The following is a 22530-nucleotide window of genomic DNA, read 5'->3' on the forward strand; positions in this document are numbered from 1 at the left end:
GCGAGCTTCCTGTTCCGTCTACAACGCGTTGACGCGAGTAACAACATAGATCGCCTAGGCTAAATAAAGCCCAAGAAGGGAGACAGAGCAAAAATGAAAGCAATAATTCAGCGGGTCACAAAAGCAAGCGTAACGGGTAAACTAAAATTTCAAAATGAAAGCAAAATGAAAATGATTTAGAAATTCAGATTGCTGAAAGGATTTTCATTATTTGCATACATGGTACAGTAGATGGATGCGGATCACAATAATTTTACCTAATCCGTTGTTTTCACGTGACGTCACTAAACGCGAGTGCTCCCTAATCCACCATTTTCATTCCCTAGCCAAGCAAACCGGCAACTAACAACATAGTTCTTCCTACATAATTATGAAGGCACGTCTCTTTTTTGCCTAAGGATTTAATAATACATCACAGTCTGTTGTGTATGTCAACCGCCCTAGACCGAATGAGTGACTTTGCCCCTTTTTTACTAATAGTAAAATATCGAAATTTCACCCATCTTTGTTTTTCTTTCAGAAAATAAATACATCCATCAATAAACAGACACATAAACAAATGGATACACAAACAGGTAGAAACATGTAGTGATTTTCAGTTTTCATGGGCTGTAATCAATCATTTGGTTTTCGTTCAAGTTAAGAAGCCAATCGTTAATATATAATTTCATATCCTAAAAGCATTTTTTAAAAAGTCGGTTTTGACATTAGGCACAAAGTCATTTTCTATTAGGCACATGTTTCGTTTTAATGTACTGAAGATGAAACTTCTTTGAATGGTTATCGATTTCACCCAAGATCATCCTGCGTCCATCATTTCCACTACAAATACAATATTTAACCATACTAATTAATACTGGTTTGTCAGCGGTCCTTGGCACAAGCACTTCTTTTTAGTATTTGTACATAAAAGTTTTTGCACAATATACATGTTATGAAATTGTAATTCCGTAACTGATATTGTATCTCAAAGATCATTGTCTGGAAATACTCTTTCAACATGACACACTTAGGGACATCCTACAAAATATTTTTTAAAAAAATGCCAATTCTGTCTGTAAAAAATATGACTGCTTTCTATTTGATAGCAATATGCATGATTACGGTTCAACTTCACTATTCTGTCTGTCAATATAAGCCAAGGAACTTCCAGATTTATTTTTATTTTTTCGTGCTTATGGGGCACTTAATTTCAAACACAGTCTATGTATCATTTCAATTAAGTAAATATCTTTGTCGACAATGAAATCAGATTATTATCTTGAATATATGTGATGACTAATGTTGACTAAGGTTTGTTAGGCACTCAAAATGGCATGGCAACGTGCGCACGTTGCATTGTGCGTATTTGCGTACGCAATCGTAACGTCAGTGAAAACAACCCATAATACTACTATGTTATATAGTACAGTAATAGTCCCATTTACTACCACCTTTGTTTCCAATGATTTACTAATTTAACAGTTTACTTTGTGGCACCATGTTTTGAAATTTTCATCCAAAGGTCAAGAACACATTCCTGGAGGTTCTTGGATCTTTACCTTAAAAAACACAGTGACATTGTATTCTAAAATCTTTGAGTATGCATCAAGTATTATCTGAAATTTCCTTTTTATGTCCAGGCAAAACAGTCTTTTATGATGTAATTTCTATATCTCCTGTTCCAGTGGGTGATGAGCTGATTAGCTATATAGGAAAAGGCCTGTGTGTCCTGGTGGGAATTTCCAGAAAAGACTCACCAGCAGAGACAGAATACATGTAGGTTATTAACATGCATTTGATAAGTCTTTTTCCCAAGAATATTCCAATTTTTATTGTTTTCCCATTCTTAGTTGAAAAGGTAGGACATTAAATTTGACTTGTATGTCCAGCCATCGGTCTTTTCATCTATCTTGCTTTATTTTCTGCGCAATCACCCCTTTAATGGATTTGAACCAGCTATATATTGATGAAACCTTGACTGAATTCAGATTCAGTTGTAAGCATTCTGCATCATCTTTTAGCAAAGTTATAGTTCCTGATAGTCAGACCCACCCACTTTTGTTTCCATGCAGTAACATTCCACATCATTTAGCAGAGTTATAGCCCCTGAATTTTTTAGACCTACCCACTTTTGTGTACACACAACAGTTCCCTTAATTAATACTGGATTTGAACCAAACTTAGTATGCAGCTTGCTTTTCATGAAGACCTTGTCTGAGTTCAATTGTCAGCCTTTTGTACAGTTTGTCTGAGTAATAGCCCTTGATTGTCAGACCCCAAATGTTTGGTTTGCTGTTTTTTACTTTCAGTGTTGCATTAGGAAGAGTATTATTTTTATATAAAAAGTTAGTCATTTCTCTTATAAGTTGTACGAGTTATACTAAATGTCATTTTTATATAAAAATAAAAGAAAGAAATCCACAGAGAAACAAGTATCATTGACCATTGAATATATCGCCTAAATCATGTCAGTAATTCTGATTAAATATATTAAAATCATGTGGGGCTGCACATAGCAATACAAATTCTCATTGTGTTTAATTTTCCAATAGATTATAAAAAAATCCTAAGTAATTAATGTAGAATCAGTCTGATTACATATTTAATTACAATTTAAATGCTTCTTGTTGACATAAAAGAATTTATCACTTACTGTATATTGTCCCTCATAAGTTTATTCCAACTGCAGATTACAGATAATGTGCTACCAGAGCTGAGTCTCTCCAGTTTGCTACTTTTCTGTATTGTGTGCAGTTGAACTCAACTTATGTGCAAGTACATGTAAATACGGTAGGTCTAAGGTTCATATAAGATATTTTGTAGTTTATTTTTGCTTATATGAACTGACAGATCTTTTAATTCGATAAAAGCAGATAAGTAATTAAGTTGATGTGTTTGATATCTCAGTACTATTTGATCTCTAGAATTTTACAATTTGATAGCTTATATTTATTTGTTTTGTCATTGCCAGTGATAAAGGTTATACGTAGACAAATTATTTAGAAAATCTTTCATTAGTTGAGTTCATACAGTATGCTATTTTGTTCAGGGTACGGAAGATTTTGAATCTCAGAATATTTGATGATGATGATGGCAAGAGGTGGAGCAAAAGTGTCATGGACAAACAATATGAAGTCCTGTGTGTGAGCCAGGTTTGAATAAAATTTCACAGACAAATCAGCAATGAACGACAATGTAAAGGACCCATCGTACACATACATTCCAAAAACAAGTTAGTCATTTCTCTTATAAGAGGTACCAATTGAAATTAAATACCAACTTCACTGCACTCTCTGGATTGTCTTTACATATTGTACATCACATTATGTTAGTGTCATTAAATTTGTTAGTTTTAATAATTATTGCCTGTACTCAACATAAACCTTTTACATGCATATCAGGGAAAGAATACACAAAGAACACACACACACACACACACACATATATATATATATATATATATATATATATATATATATATATATATATACACACACACACACACAGTGTGACCCCGCTATAACACGGTAGTTGGGAGCCATAGAACCCGACCGCATTATAGACCGAACTGTGTTATAAGCAACCAGGTCTGTTAGCTAATGAAAATGATGCATGTACCAAAAAAAATTGCGAAGGAGGTGCGTAGGTAATAAATGCGGGCAGTAAAATACGTGCTTCATCGGCACAGTTACCATCTTTAAATTGATGAATATTAAATGAGAAATACACGTTTAGTGAAAACAGAGAAGACATAATATAATAGTTTACTTTATTTAGAGAACCACAAATTGGTACATATACATGAATACTGTTTATATATACATCTAGTGTATAGCATGAATAAAGTATCAACACCGTGTACTCACCCGCAAACCTCATCATATATATTGAATCCACAATACAAGTGATTCCATCGAAAATATGTACACACACAGCTTTAAAATATTCAGTAATTTTGTCATGGGTCATATTGGTCTGAATTCAGTGGAAAAACATAGCACAATCACGTAACGAATGACGAAGCACATTTACTTTTCAGTATGTACCAAGTAGGTAGAAGTTAGTTTGCGTTTTAAGATGCCGTTGGTAGCATTCGTAGGCATAAACATTTTCCCTCCAAAAAAAAAAACCTTCATGGCACAGTTAACGTGTTCCAGTCACATTGGAAAATACAAAAATCCATCAGATTCCATCACTTTTATTTGATGAAAAGATCATGTTTTTATTGAAAGATTGAAGTTGGCTTTCTTTGATGAAGGGTGCATGCGTTATTGAAGTCACCGCTAAAGGACAGCTTTGGAGAACCAAACAAATGCCCATTTCTTAGTGTGGCGGCAACATCAAATAATTGTATTGCATGATTGAGACTGATTTGTTTTCCATTTGCTACATACGTTATCATAACAATCGGTGCTTCAAATGTATCCTGTTTCCTTTGAAATTTCAGCAAACAATTTTATCTTGATACATTTTTTAAAAATAATTGGCCGTCATTTGGACTATTCTAGGTACTGTCCCTCTGTGCCTATTGAATAAACCAATAAGTAAGATGTAGTTTTTATTTTTTATTTTTGTAAATTTATTTTTACATTTGTGGTAGCAGCGTGATGCTGCCTTCCATGGATGCATCTGAAAATTAACAAAGGGTCAGCAGACGATAGAGATGCAGGTGTTCTAATGACAGGGATTATTACAGAAAACGTGAGTGTTCTGAAGGATTTAATTGTGAGTGAAAAGAAAAGGAATTTTACTTACCATCCATATACAGAAATGTCAACAACAAAAAATTGGATAATTTACAACATACAGAACTCATGCTAGATGTCAAGATAAGCAGATTATGATATAACAGTGCACTGTTTAGATGGTTAGTCAATATGGACAAAGGAATTGTTTATGTAACAATATATAAATTCCAGTGCATTTTATATCCATTTTGCGGCTTCCTTTCATGGGGCCTCTGAATTTCTGCACTCCAAACCAATGGTTGTATATAAAAGTTAAAACAGCCAACAATGTCACCAAGAAAAAAAATCACCACATGGTATATTTTGCTGCCAAAAAGGGAAAAACAATGCAAGTTTGCGACATTGGCAAAGACCTTCATGATCCCAGAATAAACTTTTTATGCGTTATTTTTCATACTTTTTAGAAGAAAAAACTTTTTCCTGTACGAGAAAAATACATATAAAATTTAATGAGCTACGCCATGATCTTATTTTATTATTCATACGCAGTCTCTTCCCCAGAATGGTAATAAACTTTTTACATTTTTTATCTCGTACTTTTAAGAAAGAATTTTTCTTTTGTTTTTGTGCGTACAAGAAAACTACATATACATGAAATTTCGGGAGCCACACCACGACCGTGTTATATCTGAATTTGTGTTATAACAGAGCGTGCTATAGCGGGGTCACACTGTATGTATGTATATGTGTGTGTGTATATATATATATATATATATATATATATATATATATATATATATATATATATATATATATATCAGGGCTCAAGCTTGACTTGAATTTTAGGGAGAAGTGACTTCTTTTGGACACGGTAGGTAGCAGTGAGGCATGAACATGGTGTGTAGGAGCAAGGCAAGAAATGCAATATGTATGTTTGGATGGAGAGATATTATGCATTGTATTTTGGCCATGTGCCTTCAAAAAAGCAAAACAAACTACACATTGTAATTAATTTTAACTGACTGGAGTACATGGATTAAAGTATTATAATTACAAACAGGTGCAAATACTTAATCAGATATCACTTAAACAGTATGTGTATATACATGTATTAGTTTATAAAACTTAACACAATATGGCACTTGAAATCATTTCTAAACTAGTCTGTAACAACCACTATAACATGTACATGAGAGCACATGCACAAATGTCTTCACACCAGTGTTCATCCATTCAGGCTAAATGTACACACACCCCCAAGCCTGTGTTGATATTTTATCAACAGACGTATGGAAGTGTTGATTTTTCAGACTATTCATACCACAGTCATCACTGTTGTTTTGGATAAGTAGCCTTAACTTTTCGATAACACATGTTTGGGAGTTAATTCAAAATTAAATGTGAAATGCTTGGTGAAATTTTGAAAAGTGTTAACATTAAATTGTTTGTTCAAGTTGTTTTGACTTATGGTCTTAAACTAAGTAACATAAAAGAGCAAAAACCAACAAGCTTTGTAAAATTCAACAGATGCAGTGCAACCCCGCTGTAACGCAGTTGTGGCATGGCTCACAAAATTTCATATATTCATTCGCACATGAAACTATATATTTTGTTCAAAGTACACGAAATAGTGTATAAAAATTTATTATCATTATGGGGAGGAGATCACGTATGAATTCGAATTTAATATGATCGTGGCATGGTTCCTGAAATTTTAAATACATGTATGTTTATTTTTCTTGTACTGGGAAAGAACATTTTTCTTAAAGTTTGAGAAATAGTATGTAAAATGTTTATTATCATTTAGGGGTATAGTATGCCTATGAATTTTAATAAAATACGATTGTGGAGTAGCTTCTGAAATTTAACAAGATCTCCAGGTTCTTGAAATGTTACGCCAAAATAAACATTATTGGAACTGTTACTTATTACTAGTCCATGAGTAAAGTCACTAAGTCATCTTTGTGATTGTCTTCAATTAATTCTGTATACAATCATTGCTCAAACAATAGCTAACATGTGTTTCTTCTTTAACTGCATCCACAACCAATCAGCAGACAATGCGGTGGTTGATAAAAGATTCTCACAGTTTAATAAACATCAGGAAACAAAAGCCGCCAAGATGTTTGCTGGGCTTGGCGGTGTTATTAGATACAATCAGTTGACCAGTAAATAATGTCCGCTTTATTAGCTGGAAATTGAAATTGTATAAAATTGTACATGCGTTCAACTGTAAATTTTTTATAAAAGTTACTTGTGACCATTGCAGGCCTACTGCACTTAGTTCTCGGGTTTTACCTGTGTATGGGGTTTTCTTATGAACTCGTTATTAATTTCCTATTTTGTATAAAGATATTTTATCGTTACAGAAAAGCAAGTTCACAAACGCAATTGTTCTCAGCACTTTGCGCAAAATAAATTTATTATCATTTTGGGGAAGAGATCGTGTATGAATTCGAAAATTAATACAATCGTGGTGTGGCTTCTGAAATTTTAAATACATGTACGTGTATTTTTCTTGTACCCAGAAAAGTACTTTTTTTTCAAGTACGTGAAATAGTGTGTAAAATGTTTATTATCATTTTGGGGAAGAGTTCACGTACAAATTCGAATCTAATATGATCAAGGCTTGGCTTCTGAAATTTAACAATTTCACCAGGTTCTTGAAGTGTTATGCCAAAATAAACATTATTGGAAATGTTACTTATTACTGAACCATGAGTAAAGCCAGTAAGTCGTCTTTGTGATTGTCTTCAATTAATTCTGTATACAATTGTTGCTCAAACAATAGCCAAGATGTGTTTCTTCTTTAACTGCATCCACAACCAAGCAGCAGACAATGCGGTGGTTGATACAAGATTCTCACAATTTAATAAACATTTAAAAAAAAAGAAGGAAAGCCGCCAAGATATTTTGCTGGGCTTGGCGGTGTTATTAGATGCAATCAGTTGACTAGTAAATAATATCTTTATTAGCTGGAAATTGAAAGGGTATGAAATTGTACATGCATTCAGCTTTAAAAAAATTATAAACGCGACTCGTGACCATTGCAGGCCTACTGCACTTAGTTCTCAGGTTTTACAGTGGTATGGTGTTTGTTTATGAACTCGTTATTAATTTCCTATTTTTTATAAAAATATTTTACCGTTATGGAAAAGCAAGTTCACAAATGCAAGTCATTGTCTGCACTTTGCGCAGTGATTATTATAGTATTTTTCAGATGTTTTTTTTCTTCAGTATTCACAAAATCTGAAGTAAAAGTTATATGCACGCTGAAAACGCGTTGATTGTTAATTATTCTTGCTGTAGTCGTTCAAACAAATAGGCATACAAGCATTAATTATTGGATATTTGCAATGGATAAACGTACACGGAAACACATATGAGAAAATTTTAGCAGTATCAAATTTGTACAGACACTGTTCATAGACCCTGGAACGTAATGAACTGTACACGTTCTTAACCTAATTTCGCTGTTAATGTTTCATATCAGACACATAATGATGTGTGACAAAATTATTGAATAGTTTAAATATGTATGCAATTTTGGCAATGGAATTACATATATTATGGATTAATTGCTAGCCCCAATGGTACGATATCAGACGGCAAGTAAACGGTGTTGATACTCTGTTCATTCTGTATATTAGACGTTGAATTCAGACACAATGATCTGGGGAAAAAATTATTAAATATTGTAAATATGTGCAATTTTTCAATGGAATTACATGTATTATAGATGAAGTACATGCCACAATGGCATGATAGTAAACAGTGTTGATACCCTAGTAATCATACACATTAGACATAAATACACGTACATGTGCCAATGAGTTTTTCTCTGAAAAAAGTAAAATACTGTAAAACCCCACATTAACATGACCCTGATATTAACATGATCCAATTGTTTGGACCCCAATTATCGCATTATAGCGGGGGGTTCCACTGTAATTTATTTGCCTAGAATACAAAATGAAAATTGAAAACAAACCTGTGGTATTGTGAATTAAATCTCAAACAGTCCTAAAAGTTAATTCAAAAACCCAAATGTATGAATTCTAGTGACATTCCAGATATGTTCCAATATTGAATGTGTTGATGTTCTTGTAGTCTTGAATGTGCTTATGTGCCAATGTAATGAAGTGCATAGCTGCCAACCCTCACGATTTTGGCGTGAATTTCACAACTTTTTCACAGATTCACGCCACATGCAAAAAAATCACGAATTCCCCAATTTTCAATTATTTTAAATCTTTAATAAAATAACAGATTTCACGTTACGCTAGTCATGATATCAGTAGTTGCTAAAACATTCTGGTACTGCTGGTCGCGATATTAGTGGAACTAGACCTGATTGCTACAGTTGGCCAGGTAGCATGCATTTTATCGTATTTTCATTTATATGTATGAGTAGTTTTAGAAATACTTTTGAGAGAAACTGGGACCTTACCAGAATTTGGCTCCGCACATGCGCCACAAACATTTATTTGAATTATTGTTCGGCATCGCATCTTGAAAATGTCTTCACCAACAAGGGAAAAGAAATATATTGAACAAAAAGTAAAGTTTAGTTTGGAATGTACCAAAAATTATACATCATGCTTTTTGCACGCAGTGTGCCACATGGCATGGTGGCAGAGATGATGTGATTAAGCACATAGGTAACAAAAAGCACATAGAGGTTGGGAAAATTAAGAACTTGCAGTAGATTTCAGCTCTGGAATGTTTTAAGCCACTGACGGAAGACCTGCAAGCTACCAATGCTGAAGCATTGTTTGTGAGTTTTCTTGTAGAACACAATCTACCTTTATCAGCTGGAGACCATGCTAAACATTTGTTCCAGCAAATATTCCCAGACTCTAAGATCACTTCACGAATTCATGTCAAAATTCACTAATTTGTATTCCTATTTTCACTAATTGTGAGCCTGGAGGGTTGGCAGCTATGGAAGTGAAGTGTCAACAGTCTTTTGATGTATCACAGTAATAAAATCCAAAGTCTTAATTAACTATAATTCCAAATTAATGTCTTAGTCCAAGAATGTTATGTAGCACTTTGTAATTTAAGTGAATAATAATTTGAATAAATAAGTCCATCCAAGTTAAAAACTGAAAAAATAATAATACTGATTTCGCTTCAGATATGAAAGCAAGAATGAGTAATTTTTCAAGTAAAGAACAGTATATAAAAAGCTAAGACAGAATAATAGAGCCAGGATGTAGGTCAGTTTCCATCCTAAATCATTCAGAGTTGTCAACAAGTTAACAAATTTACAAGTGAAAACACTAATATCCTGCAGTCATATAACATATTTACTTTCATTGATAATGCTCTGAATATTTAAACTATTCTTATAGAAAAATATTAGCTTTGTATTATGTTGTTTACAAAAATAAATGTCACTGGTCATGTACACCATTAACTGGATTTTTGGACAGTGGTAAGTACAAAATACAGATATACATAACAGATATTCATCAAAATAAGTCAACAAACATTAAAAATTAAATATAGATAACACAGTGGCAGTTGTACCTTTTTGTAATTACCATAAAATAATTTAAGTATTCAAATCGAGGAGAATTCATTAAAATATAGTGTTTCTAATGTGCTTATGCAAAGTCATATGGCCAGAATTCAAGGTGTAGATGCCAAGGGGACATAAACTTTAAGTATGGGAATAATTATTTAATAACCACAAAACTCTGACATTTAACTTCATTGTTTTGTTGCTGATAAAAAATGATCATAGCTATTAATCAGTGATGAACTAAAGCATTAATAAAGTCAGTGTATGAATGATCTAGGTCCTTGTTTCCAACTGCCCATAGCAAAGAAAAAAATATGGCACCATGCATGCTATGTGGGAGCATCAATTTTTGGAAACAGTGATTTTCCTACTATGATCACTCACACTCTCAGGGCCCTGATGGCCTAGTGGTCTAAAGTGTTCAGCATTATGGATCACTGCCATCTCACCTCTGTCTGTACGAGTTCGAGTCTCAGCCTCAGCAAATGTTGGTACATGAGAAAGCCTTCCAGTAGCTTCTCATGGGTCAGTGGTTCTTCCCTGGGTTTTCCAGGGCTCTTCCTCCACCAGTTATACTGGCTGCCATGTATAGCCTATCTTGTGCTGAAAAAAATGGCGTTAAACCCTACAACAACACTCACACTCTCTACCTTAGTTCAACAGTCTGTCAGTAGGATTACAAATTTATGCTTATAATAATTGTCTGTGTACTTGTAATAATACTGCACATTGGATACAAATTTATTTCACAATAAAAAGAGTGATCAAAGAAAACAGCCTTGACTTTTGAGTTTCACAACACAGCATTGTCCCATACGTTTCTGATCAAAAAGCAAATTATTTTTATGGCTAACTCTTCTATCACATAATATTCGTACTTGCTACAAATTGTATATTTCTTTAGTGTATGGGATGACTGAATTACAAAAACAAACAGTCTAATGAAGAGGTACTTCCTAGGTACAGAGATATCTGTTATTCTTATCCCTTGACAGATTCTTTTATTCATTATATATAGAAAATATTGCCAGCATAGCATATAAAATCTTCAGTAAACGTACATGTATGTAGAAAGTGCCTTCATTGATTATATTCTTAAACAATTGTTGTTTACATATAATTCCTTAGAGTTTCAAACACAAGTTGGTATGTTTTCATCATTAGATGATAAATTACAGAAATCAGGCAGTGATAACAAATGATATTGTATTGGGGGGTAAGGGTTAATGGTCATTCTGCTGTAAAAAAAACACATGCCTGTGAATGTGCAGAAGTTTATATTGTCAGCACAATTGATATCAATACTTGCCTGGTGTTTACCACACGAGTTACTCTGCTGGGTGGAGGGGGCATTTCAAAAGCCATAAACTACTGCCACTCAGTTTACTTTTGTTTAATGATGGGCAGTCATTTTGGTCACTGATAAATGATTACATTTTTTGGTGACTTAGTTACCCACTTTACCTGGTAGCATGACCTCTGATATATGCAACAAAATTGATCTTATGTAAACAAAAATCTTTTAGACTGTTTCTGTGAAACAAATGGTGAGATATATTTTCTTTTTCAAAACAAATGATATCGTACAAGAGATTTTTGAGCTTGACAAGAGTATTTCAAAGCTACACTTGTTTGTGGGTCAAGTACTCTCAAATATGAAAATCAAACCCTGTTGTAAGTTGAAGTACACATCTTTTCAGTGTTATTGGAATAGTACGCACTTGAACTATGACTCAAACTATTTTTTTCTTCTGTGAAAAGTGATTCATGAAAGGAGTATTTGGGTATTGGAAAGTTTGCATTATTTTTTATTATTTTGCCTGTTACCATTTAGCTTGATGTGGTGGGCATTATTTTCTAGTTTTTAATGAATCATTCTATTTCAGTTCACACTGAACATGATACTTAAGGGAAACAAGCCAGACTTCCATGATGCAATGGGTCCAGAACTGTCAGAACAGTTTTATGAAAACTTCCTTCAACAGATGAGAGAGGCCTATACCCCAGAAAAGATTAAAGGTGAACTTTTTCATGATAATTCAGTATCCTAATACTTTACAGAGGGGACAGAATTATGGAACTGTATGATCCTGCCTTTCATGGGCAGGTGTCAGAACAAACATGGTAATAATGCATCTGTCAATTTAGTGTGTGTGCATAACAATCTTCAGGTTCCTCCAATGGATTTTTAAGTACAGATTTTAAAAAGTTTGGAATATGATTAAGTTCTTATTGCAAATTGTGTGAAACATTTTTTAAAGTTTGATCCTCACAATAGGTTTGGGCAGGGGCGCAGAGAGTTAATGTTACTGTGGACTGAGTACTTCATGTATAAAAAAAAGCTGTTGTGCTGCCAAGATTTTTTTTTACATTATCTCATGTTGACTATCAAAATCTAATGCTTTCTTCTTTAACTGATGGATTGGAGTGTTTTTTTATATCTCATGCTATCAAAATGTATTTTCTTCTATAATTGATGGATCTGAGTGGGCAATGATTTCCAGCAGCCCAGTTATTGACTGGAAAGCATAATTGCCCAGGTATATGCTGTAAGAATTAAAGGAACTGGTGATTTAATTGCAGTATTGTCCCCAGACCAGGGATTGTACTGTTTGGCAGTGGATGCTTGTCAAGGCATTTTAAGCATGGAGTACCGTATTTGGCGGCCTGTAAGTCGATGCAGAGTACAAGTCAAATCAGCAAATTTGGCAAATTTTCCATCCTGCATCCTTATATAAGTCGATGCTGAGTATAAGACGAGGCCAGATCAACACCTCTGGTTGTGTTTTTCACTTCATTCCACACAGCATTGCAAATTTTTTCCTACCTGGAACTCGGTAATCTTTTCAGTCAGAATCATTAAATGTAACTAAAAGTACCTAATTTGTTTCACAAGAAGTGTTTTAAATGTATTATGTACTTTTAGCTACATGTAATGATGCTGAACCGAAAATGTATTGAGTTACAGATATGATAAAACTTGCGATGCTGTGTGGAATTAAATTATAATAACTTTCGGTTTCATAATTATTAAAAGTATCATTGTATACTATTTCAGATGGGGAAATTGCATCATTAATACTAAAATGCATTTTGGGGTGGGTGGGGGGAGATATGCTGAGAGAAGGATGCATATGTATTCCATTGCATTTTTCTTTTTGCATCTTTTGATCAAAATCAAATTTGATTCGATATATGAGAAAGAGAGCGAGAGAAAGTTCAGCTCTTTGTCGATATTTTTTTTATTTTTATTGTACTTATTTCCCCCGTGTTGCTGAAGCTTTTGTCAAAGAGAGATAACATTAATAAATGAAACAGTAAATGTAAACTAGGAAAATACATACCATACTCCTTCAGGGTTTAAATATTCACAATAGTTATATCAATATAGTCTCCATTAGGTTAAATCCCAAGAATGACCATTTTGCACTTCTAATTTTCTTTGCAAGTATCATAACCTCTCCATTACCAACAATTATGATTGTGTTTAAAGTGTATGTACTCTTCCGGTACATAGACAGCAAATGTTTTTTATCTTTGCTCATGCTAGATGTACTTTAAATTGTTGTTGGTTCCATCGGCAAGTTCAAAAATGTCACTGGCTGAGAAATTTACAATAGTAACCACCTGGCATATCCTTTAACTATATGGTACAATATTCATAATACCCATGGATAGCCTCGTTTCCCTATTGGTAGCCTTGCTAATCTGATCTGGTCTGCAGAATCTTGATGTCAAACAGGTTTTATTTTGGAATGACTGAATAAAGCCATAGCATATTTAATTAGCATGTAAATACCACTACAGAGCCATGTGATTCGTTTAATGATGGAAGTGGAAACAAACATTAGAAGGAATCACTTAACTAGTGGTATTAATTGATAATGGAATATGGTACTGCACTTGTACACAAGTAAAATCAGTCATCAGGTAAGTGAACAATACAGATTTACAATCAGGAATACATCTCTGTCTGTCTGTCTGTCTCTCCCTCTGTAGGGCATATGGATTATTTAATCATTAGGTGCATGAAGAAAAATGATGGAATATGTCTTTGTCATGGTTATTCATCTTCTACTTGTAAATTCTAACACATATATGTTGTTAAATTTAAACAACATATATTACAAATAATGTACATTACTGGTGCATGCTGCTTTAGCGCAGTTACATCTGAACTATGTTTTAAAATTTTTTTATAATACTGACAATTATGTAATTGTTTAATTTACTCACTGTAGTATCCTATATGTGTTCATACTTGATCTCTTCCCCAAAATGAAATATTTTTTGCACATTATTTTTCGTACTCTAAAAATATGGTAAAGTGATTCGGATGACATAATCCGTATATAAGTTGAATCAGAGTATAAGATGAAGCTAAGATTTTCTTGTAAAAAAAGTATCGTCTTTTAGGCCAGCAAATGCAGTAGTTTTTCCTGGGGGCCCGCAGTCAATGAGAGAGTGTATTTGCATGCATTCCACTTGTGTACTACATGTATTTGCATTGGAAGTGATAGTGCATTCTTGCTTAGTTGGTAGTGATACAATTTAACAGAAATGTTTTCCACAAATTCTTCAACAGAATAGACTAAATTGGACAAAAATCTTTGTTTTATACAAATGCTGCCTATTCAGTATCAATTAGGAATGAACATAGTCAAATCTTAAAACAACTTTTTTTTCATGAATAATCCACATAAAATAGACACAGAAGTGCTTCTTGCTTATTAGACATATTTTAGCACAGGTATATTTAATATGCTAACATTGATATACCACTGTCAGTATGGGCATAAAATGTTTAAATGTGTGTAGGATTAATCCATGTATTTCTGTTCTCCCAAAATTTTTAAAATGAGATTACACAAATTTCTAAGGTTTTCTTTTTCTGCTATTACAGTTCTGGACATGATTTTACTTGCCCATTAATATTTGTATTAATGCGTACTTGGCTACGGAACAAAGACCCCTGTGTGTCAGCTGGATGTTTAGTATGGCATTGTTTGGATTGTGTTTAGTGTAATTTATGTTATCATCTTATTATCATACTACTTGTAAATTGCATGGCAAATTATTTACATCCTTCATCAAATTCATCAGTATGGGTTGACATTTTTTGCACAATTTTAGCAAAGTAGTAGCGACTCTGCATGAGCAGACATTGTCTACTTGTGATAATTTACCAGAAAAATTGCTGTATATACTGTTTTGCTTGCTTGCCTGGAGCATGGATTGCCAGTGGTCACGTTCTTACTTAGCATCTCAGGGATGCCAGTTCAATCCTTTTATCATTCAACAGAATGGGTAGACATTTTTTGCAGTTTGGCACAGTAGTATATATACATCCATTGTTCTTATTCTTGATGAATTTTGTTCTACTCTATAACTTTTGAACTTCATAAATTGGAATCAAATCTGACGAGGCTTAATATCACAAAATGCTGTTGTACGATTTGGGGGGGGTCAAGATCTTACAGTGTTACAGCCCCTTGAGCAATTTTGCTCAAGCCTCACAAATCTTTTCCTACTGAAACAGTTTTGAAGATTTAACCAATTCTGGTATTGACTTAATATTAATAAGACCTCTTATTGTTTTGATTTGCTTTTTTTTTTTCTTCATTCAAAATTAAACTGAGTTATTGTCCCTGGTTGACTTGGCCATTTTCATTTTTAATCCAGGTTTCTTCAAGTTGACCATATTGGCAGTGGCTTCAATGTTTTCTGGGTACATTTTTCGTTCTATGTGTTTTATTCAGTTTTTCATCATCTGTACTTTATCTTAATGAGACAGTTAATGTTCCAGTTTATTTCTTTTAATATAGTAAATATATATTAGTATTTATACCTTTGTATCATGTGACATAAGTACATAGTATCATACCAATGCAATACTAAAGATATGTCACTATTTTAAAAATTGTTTTTAACAATTTTCAGATGGAAGATTTGGTGCCTTGATGCAGGTTCATATACAGAATGATGGGCCAGTCACAATACCACTTGAAACACCTTCACATTTACAGGTAACCCTGGTATATTGAAATCTTAGTAATCAAAATTACTTTCAGAGGAACTGTATTTTTTGGTTACTGTAAGCAAATTTGTATGCAAAACCAATATTATTGCCTAAACAATTATGGTGATTTAATGGGGGGGGGGGGGGTAATAGTGTTGAAATATGAAAAAAAAATGCTTTTGCCCACAATGCTAACACAAGCAAATTGCTGTATATTTGTCCTAATACCAATGCAGCATACAAATATAATGGGCAAATATTAATTTCTTAGCTAATTGCCATTAGTTGATTTATTCCATTTAAAGGGAAAGGCCATGTAACATTTTATTTATTACATATAGCATGTAGTAGACCTGTTATATATAATCTCTACTCCAAAAGAGATAATATGTTTCACTTTTTTGAATATAAATAAATTGAAAGTACTATATTATTACTGTCATTGTCAGCTGCCATCAGAAATTACCCTTGATGTCACAAAATCGGTTTGCATTTTTAATGGTTATGCATACCGTGTAGTTTTAACTCATTATTGCACTACTTCCATGCTAAACATAGCAATAAATATTTATTTAATCATCAGACATTTCTGATGCTCAGTCTAAAATAGGATCTGATGCATTTAATTTCCAGCTCTCTAAAAGCATGACATTTTTTAAGTGATAGTTTCACCAATTACCGCATCATCTTTTTTTTCTCTCACTTAGGTGAATTAAAAACAAACAACTCAGAGTTTAGTATTGTTACAGTTATGTATTTATGAAAATATTTTAACTGAATCAGCATTCTTATCTGTAGTATATATATAACACTGCAGTGAACACAAATCAAGCTCATGATGCAGTGAAGCATTTAGAGATCCTCTATACTCTTTCATCATTTTTTTACTTTTCATTATGATGAAGAACATATATAATATACACCATATTTTAAAAAGTTTGAACTAAAATATTTCCTCAAGCATTAGTTGTTCTGAAATTTTATTTATATTTTCCATATGTATGAATTCAGTATCTGTCATATGATAGAGAGTAGCAGTTTTAATTCTTTCCCTTTAAGAATCCTTAGTTCAAAATTTGAGCATAAAACAAATATATTTTAAATCAATACTGCCTGGTATGTATAGTTTATGTGATTGATCCTTTTATGGCAAATTCTAGGCATGATTAACGCAATTTCATTCCTTACAGTTTTCCATTTCACATGTACCTTAGATTGTAATGTTTGCATCATTTCTATCTTTGTAGGATAAAAAACCAAATACAAGGAGAAATAGTAATAAAAATGCCAACAGCAACAGTGGAAGTTCCAGTGAACAGACTGCATCCAGTATGGAAGGGGCTTCAGCATAATACAGATATTAAAACAGACAGTTATGTTATGATTTCAGAAATGACTGTGATACAGATGTACTCAAACTTTTTGAGAAGAAGATGCACTCATTCTAGATTATAATATATAACTATACTGTAAATTCCTCATTATTCACTTAGTGCCACTTTCCGGATTTTGTGGATAAGTTAGATGATGAACTTACAGTAATAATGAACTTCAAATGAGGTTGATTTTCAAAGTATCCTCTCCGCCCAGCATATTCCATGATAAAGAATCACTCATTTATTTTATTACCAACAATAGTTTTGTTTTAGAGTGATGAGAAATATATGTTCGGTACATTTATGAAAGATGATGAACACCAGAGGTAATTGAATATCATTTATTATATACATACATATTAATGAATTTGAAAGCTCTGTACTGATGAAATGACTCAAATGCAATAGCAATAAATTCAAAATTAGTAACAGTTTGTTTCTTTGTAACCCCAAACACATATATTCATTTTTTATAACTAATACTCACTACAGTCTTATGCAGTCTAATGAAATTTGGAAACATCAGATAAATTTGGCAGCAGTTAAGTTCAAGAAAATTAAATGTCTGTGATAGTTTGCACTTTTTAAACACACATTTCTTCAAATATGTTACCCAATCATAATACTTTAGGAGATTTTCTACTACTTTGCAAATTCAGTCCTCCCTGGTTAAAACGCTTTAGCTAAATAGCTAAAAGCTATCTGCCCACCTAGGTGATATATAGGGAGATTTTCCCTTGATACCAAGATTGGCACCAATTCTTGTGAAATCACCAGTTACTACTTCTGTTCATGCTGAGTAGCACTCTCTCTACAGAGAGGCCTCACAAAATCCATATAAGCAGTTTGGAAGTTTTCTACCTTAACACAAGTTGGAGGGGTTTCATCTTTGAAGGGAAGTATACTCCATCTTAAAATTTCAAAATTTTCTGGTTCTCATATCTCCTAACTTTAAATATATTATCACTTTGCCATCTTCTCACACACTTATGCACTTTGGTACATCCCTACACATTCTGCAGTATTGTCCCCTCACATTACACTATCCGTATTAATACATGCATGTCTGGTGCATGATAAATAAAACTAGTATAACTATAATTTCTGCTGAGGCAGGATACATACAATTAAGTTTCTATATTGTCATAGTGTTTGATTTCATAGTTGTATTCCTGATGTTTTACTGGTGGTGTTTGGGGTGCTTTGGGAGGGATAGTACCTCTGCTGGGCAGGATGTAATGCCCCTTTGGGAGTAGCTCATCTACCCTCTTAAGCCCTGCAGAAACCATTGAGCAGTTCTATATGGACCTCAGCTCCATACTTAGCTTAGTTCCAGCTAACAAGAAGATCATACTACTGGGGGACATCAATGCCCGTGTTTGCTGTGATTATGGTCAATGGAAGGTGTGCTTGGAAAGCATGGTGTCGGCAAGATGAACAATAACGGCCTGCTCCTACTCAGCAATTGCACAGAATTTAACCTCTTAATCACAAATTCAATGTTCAGAATGGCGAACAAACACAAGAACACCTGGATGCATCCCAGATCTTGCCAATGGCACTTAATCAACTATGTAATAGTCTGCCAGCGTGATGCCAGGATGTCCTCATCACCAGAGTCATGCGAGGAGTGGAGTGCTGGACAGACCACAGACTTGTCTGAACTACCCTAAAGCTGCACATTGACCCACATCACCCAAGGTGTCCTAAGCTTGTGCGCACATCATTCAGCATTGTCCAACTCCAGCAGCTTTCCACCCAGCTCAATTTACAGAAGAGCCTAGATGACAAGCTGTCTACCAACGGACCTATACGTGGAAATGACTCCAAGAAATGGAACTAGCTCAGGGACATGATAAGAGAAATAGCTATGGCAACTCTGGGCTCCAAGAAGCAAACCCATCAAGACTGGTTCGACGAGAACAATGGTGCCATTGAAGATCTGCTTGCCAGAAAGAACAAAGCATTCATAGACTGGCAGAATGACACAAACTCCATCCCGAAAAAAGACTGCTTCAAATCCTATCAAGCTGAGGCTCAGAGAGAAATCTGCAAGATGCATGACCTTTGGTGGGAAGGGAAAGCTGATGAAGTGCAATGCTATGCTGATACTAACAACTCCAAAGAGTTCTACAATGCCATCAAGTCAATCTTCAGCCCTTCAAAGTCTGGTTATGCCCCCTTGCTTGCTGTAGTTGGTAGTACACTAATAAAGGACAAGGCTGGCATTAAGGACACTTTAGTCAGCTCCTAAACCTGCCCTCATCAGTCAGCCAATCTGTTCTTGACCAAATACCCCAACATCCAACGCATGACCAACTGGATGTTCTGCCAAAGATAGAGGAGTTGAGGACAGCCATTAAACAAATGAACTATGGCAGGGCACCTGGAAAGGATGGTATCCCAGCGGAGACGTACAAGGCTCTCGGTGAACAGACTCTGGAGGCATTCCATGATGTGCTAATCAACATCTGGATGGAAGAGATGTCAGATGACCTCTGCAACTCATCATTTGTGACCCTTTATAAGAATAAAGGCACACATGCAGACTGCAGTAAATACAGAGGCATCTCCTTGCTATCCATAGCTGGGAAAATACTTGCTTGCATCATTCTCAAAAGGCTTATTGCAGCAGTGTCAGAAAATAACCTCCCCGAGTCTCAGTGTGGTTTTCGCCCAGACCGCAGCACAGTTTGCAGTGAGACAAGTCTAAGAGAAGTGCCTTGAGCAGAACATGAATCTGTATGTTGTCTTCATGGACCTGACTAAGGCTTTTGATACAGTCAATAGAGATGTACTGTGGATAGTACTCAAGAAGCTTGGGTGTCCTCAGAAGTTTACCAACCTCATCCAACTCTTCCACGATGACATGACTGGAGAGATTCTCTCGGATGGTGAACCTTCTGAGAAATTCCCTATATCTAACAGTGTCAAACAGGGCAGCGTTCTTGCTCCAGTACTCTTTAACCTCTTCTTCAAACAGGTACTGCTCCATGCGATCTATGACCTTGACATCTACATTAGATATCACCTGGATGGATCAGTGTTTGATATCCGTTGCCTAGCTGCAAAAACTGCAGAATCTGAACAGCTTCAAATACTTTGGCAGCACAATATCCAGTGATGGCTCCCAGGACAAAGAGATCACTGCCAGATCAAAGCCAGTCAAGCATGCGGATGACTCCGAACCAAGGTCTTGTAGCACAAGGACATACGTTTGTCAACAAAGATGAAAGTGTACAATGCAGTTGTCCTCACGTCTCTCTTGTATGGCTGTGAAATGTGGACCATCTACCAAAGGCATATCAGTCAGTTGGAACAGTTCCACCAGCACTCCCTGACATTCATCATGCTGATCAAGTGGCAGGACCGAATCACCACAATAGAGCCAACACAACAAGCATCGAAGCCAAACTAATCTAGGCCCAGTTTCATTGGACTAGCCATGTCATCCACATGGATCAAAACAGAATCCCATAGCAGCTGTTCTTTGGTGAGCTAGCCCAGGGCAACTAAAACCAAGGCTGCCCTCATAAGAGGTACAAAGACAATCTCAAGACGCACATCAATTGGACAGAGCTGTTTCCCCCCCCACCAGCAACCACCTCTGTGCATCAGAATTTGGACTCCAGAGCCACATGAACATCCACTGATGATGAGATTGCACAACTTGTCTTCCTCAGCTACCAAGAGAGAGAGAGGCTTTACTGATTTTACCTGTATATAATGCCATTGGTTCTTTCCAACAGGTAACATCATCTCATAGTGGATATTGTAGCATATGCTTCATAATTATCAATAATGATGTTTCAGTTCCTTTTTGTATGATGGCTTTTAGTGTAATAGAGAAAACTTTTTTATTTTACTGCATAGCTTCAACTGTTGTCAGATAAGTACAGGTCAGTTTTCTATAAATGATTACTCAGTAGTGTCCAGCTCATATGTTTAATTACTATAAGTATTGCTTCAGTGATTTTACATATATAGGGAGTCAAAAATTGGAACCAAGTCCCCAGACCTTTGTTTCTTGTTTCAGATTTCTTAACTGTTGTCCATGACAACAAATCCACATTTAAGTTTGACACATTCTGGACTGGCTAATGTTATAATTGGTAGACTCATTGTCTTGCAAGAAGGAACTAATACAAACGGAATGGTACTTTCAGCCCTCATTTTTCACTCAGTAGATGTTAGATGGGATGAATCTGTGATGGACCTATGTATTGAGTACTTTATACCAATATAGGCATCCATACCACAAAAGCAAACTCTTTGAATAGAAACAGCATCAGTTACAATTAAATCGACTGTTTCATGATCACTGGCACAATGTATTATCATAGAAGAAAGAATATCAGACAATCAAAGAAGATATTTTATCTTCTGTTCATTTTGGACTTCACCTTGCTAATGACACCGGATCATTGCCCAAGTGGAAATTATCATGGGGATTATCCTGGCTGAAGAAGACACTATTTGAACTGCTCTCACGAGTTTAATTAGTGTACCTCTCATTTAAGTCCCAGCCCCTCTGCTTTGGTGATCAACAGGCAAAATCAAAGAATACATTTCATACTAGTCATCATGCAGTTCTAACAAGATGAATCAGTATCACTCATGAAGCCCGCTGGTTTCATTGCCAACAACAAACTACCATTCATGGGTAATCATGTATTGATAATAATTCCTGTCTACACTGGACACTTCAACTCAAGGTTATTTAAAGAACCCAGTGCAAGCTCTGAAGCTGTATTGCAGAAAGACCAAGCCATTGCATTGAAGGAGGTCATGACTTATTTGCCTTGAAAGAGGGGATGGATGATATATCAACACATACAAATTTGCCCTGAATAAAGAGGGCTTTATGTTCTGTATATTACACTAATCCCACACCGATGAATTTACTTCTCATTTCAGCTCGAGAAGTTAGGACTG

General features: G+C 34.8%; 1 protein-coding gene across 2 annotated transcripts; it reads left to right on the plus strand.

The window, feature by feature from the left end:
- The first annotated feature begins 22 nt into the window (after nucleotides 1-22).
- LOC149805327 (D-aminoacyl-tRNA deacylase 1-like) lies at nucleotides 23-18024 on the plus strand. Of its 2 annotated transcripts, none has more exons than XM_089949242.1 (6): nucleotides 23-136; nucleotides 1668-1758; nucleotides 3032-3134; nucleotides 12087-12219; nucleotides 16141-16226; nucleotides 17467-18024. In XM_089949242.1, exons 1-6 carry the CDS (start codon nucleotides 94-96, stop codon nucleotides 17569-17571), a joined length of 561 nt encoding a protein of 186 aa, XP_089805368.1. In that variant the 5' UTR covers nucleotides 23-93; the 3' UTR covers nucleotides 17572-18024. The 2 variants fall into 2 exon arrangements, with proteins under 2 accessions (XP_089805368.1, XP_089805370.1); XM_089949244.1 differs by having other exon boundaries at nucleotides 3032-3125.
- The last annotated feature ends 4506 nt before the right edge of the window (nucleotides 18025-22530 follow it).

The sequence above is a fragment of the Sinohyriopsis cumingii genome, chromosome 2 (genome assembly GCF_028554795.1).
Source record: "Sinohyriopsis cumingii isolate HCF-2022 chromosome 2, ASM2855479v2, whole genome shotgun sequence".
Classification (NCBI taxonomy): domain Eukaryota; kingdom Metazoa; phylum Mollusca; class Bivalvia; order Unionida; family Unionidae; genus Sinohyriopsis; species Sinohyriopsis cumingii.

Coding starts and splice junctions, on each gene's coding strand:
- LOC149805327 (XM_089949242.1), top strand. CDS start 94: ATGAAAGCAATAATTCAGCGGGTCACAAAAGCAAGCGTAACGG. Junction 1,759..3,031: donor CCAGCAGAGACAGAATACAT/GTAGGTTATTAA, acceptor TATTTTGTTCAG/GGTACGGAAGATTTTGAATC. Junction 3,135..12,086: donor AAGTCCTGTGTGTGAGCCAG/GTTTGAATAAAA, acceptor ATTCTATTTCAG/TTCACACTGAACATGATACT.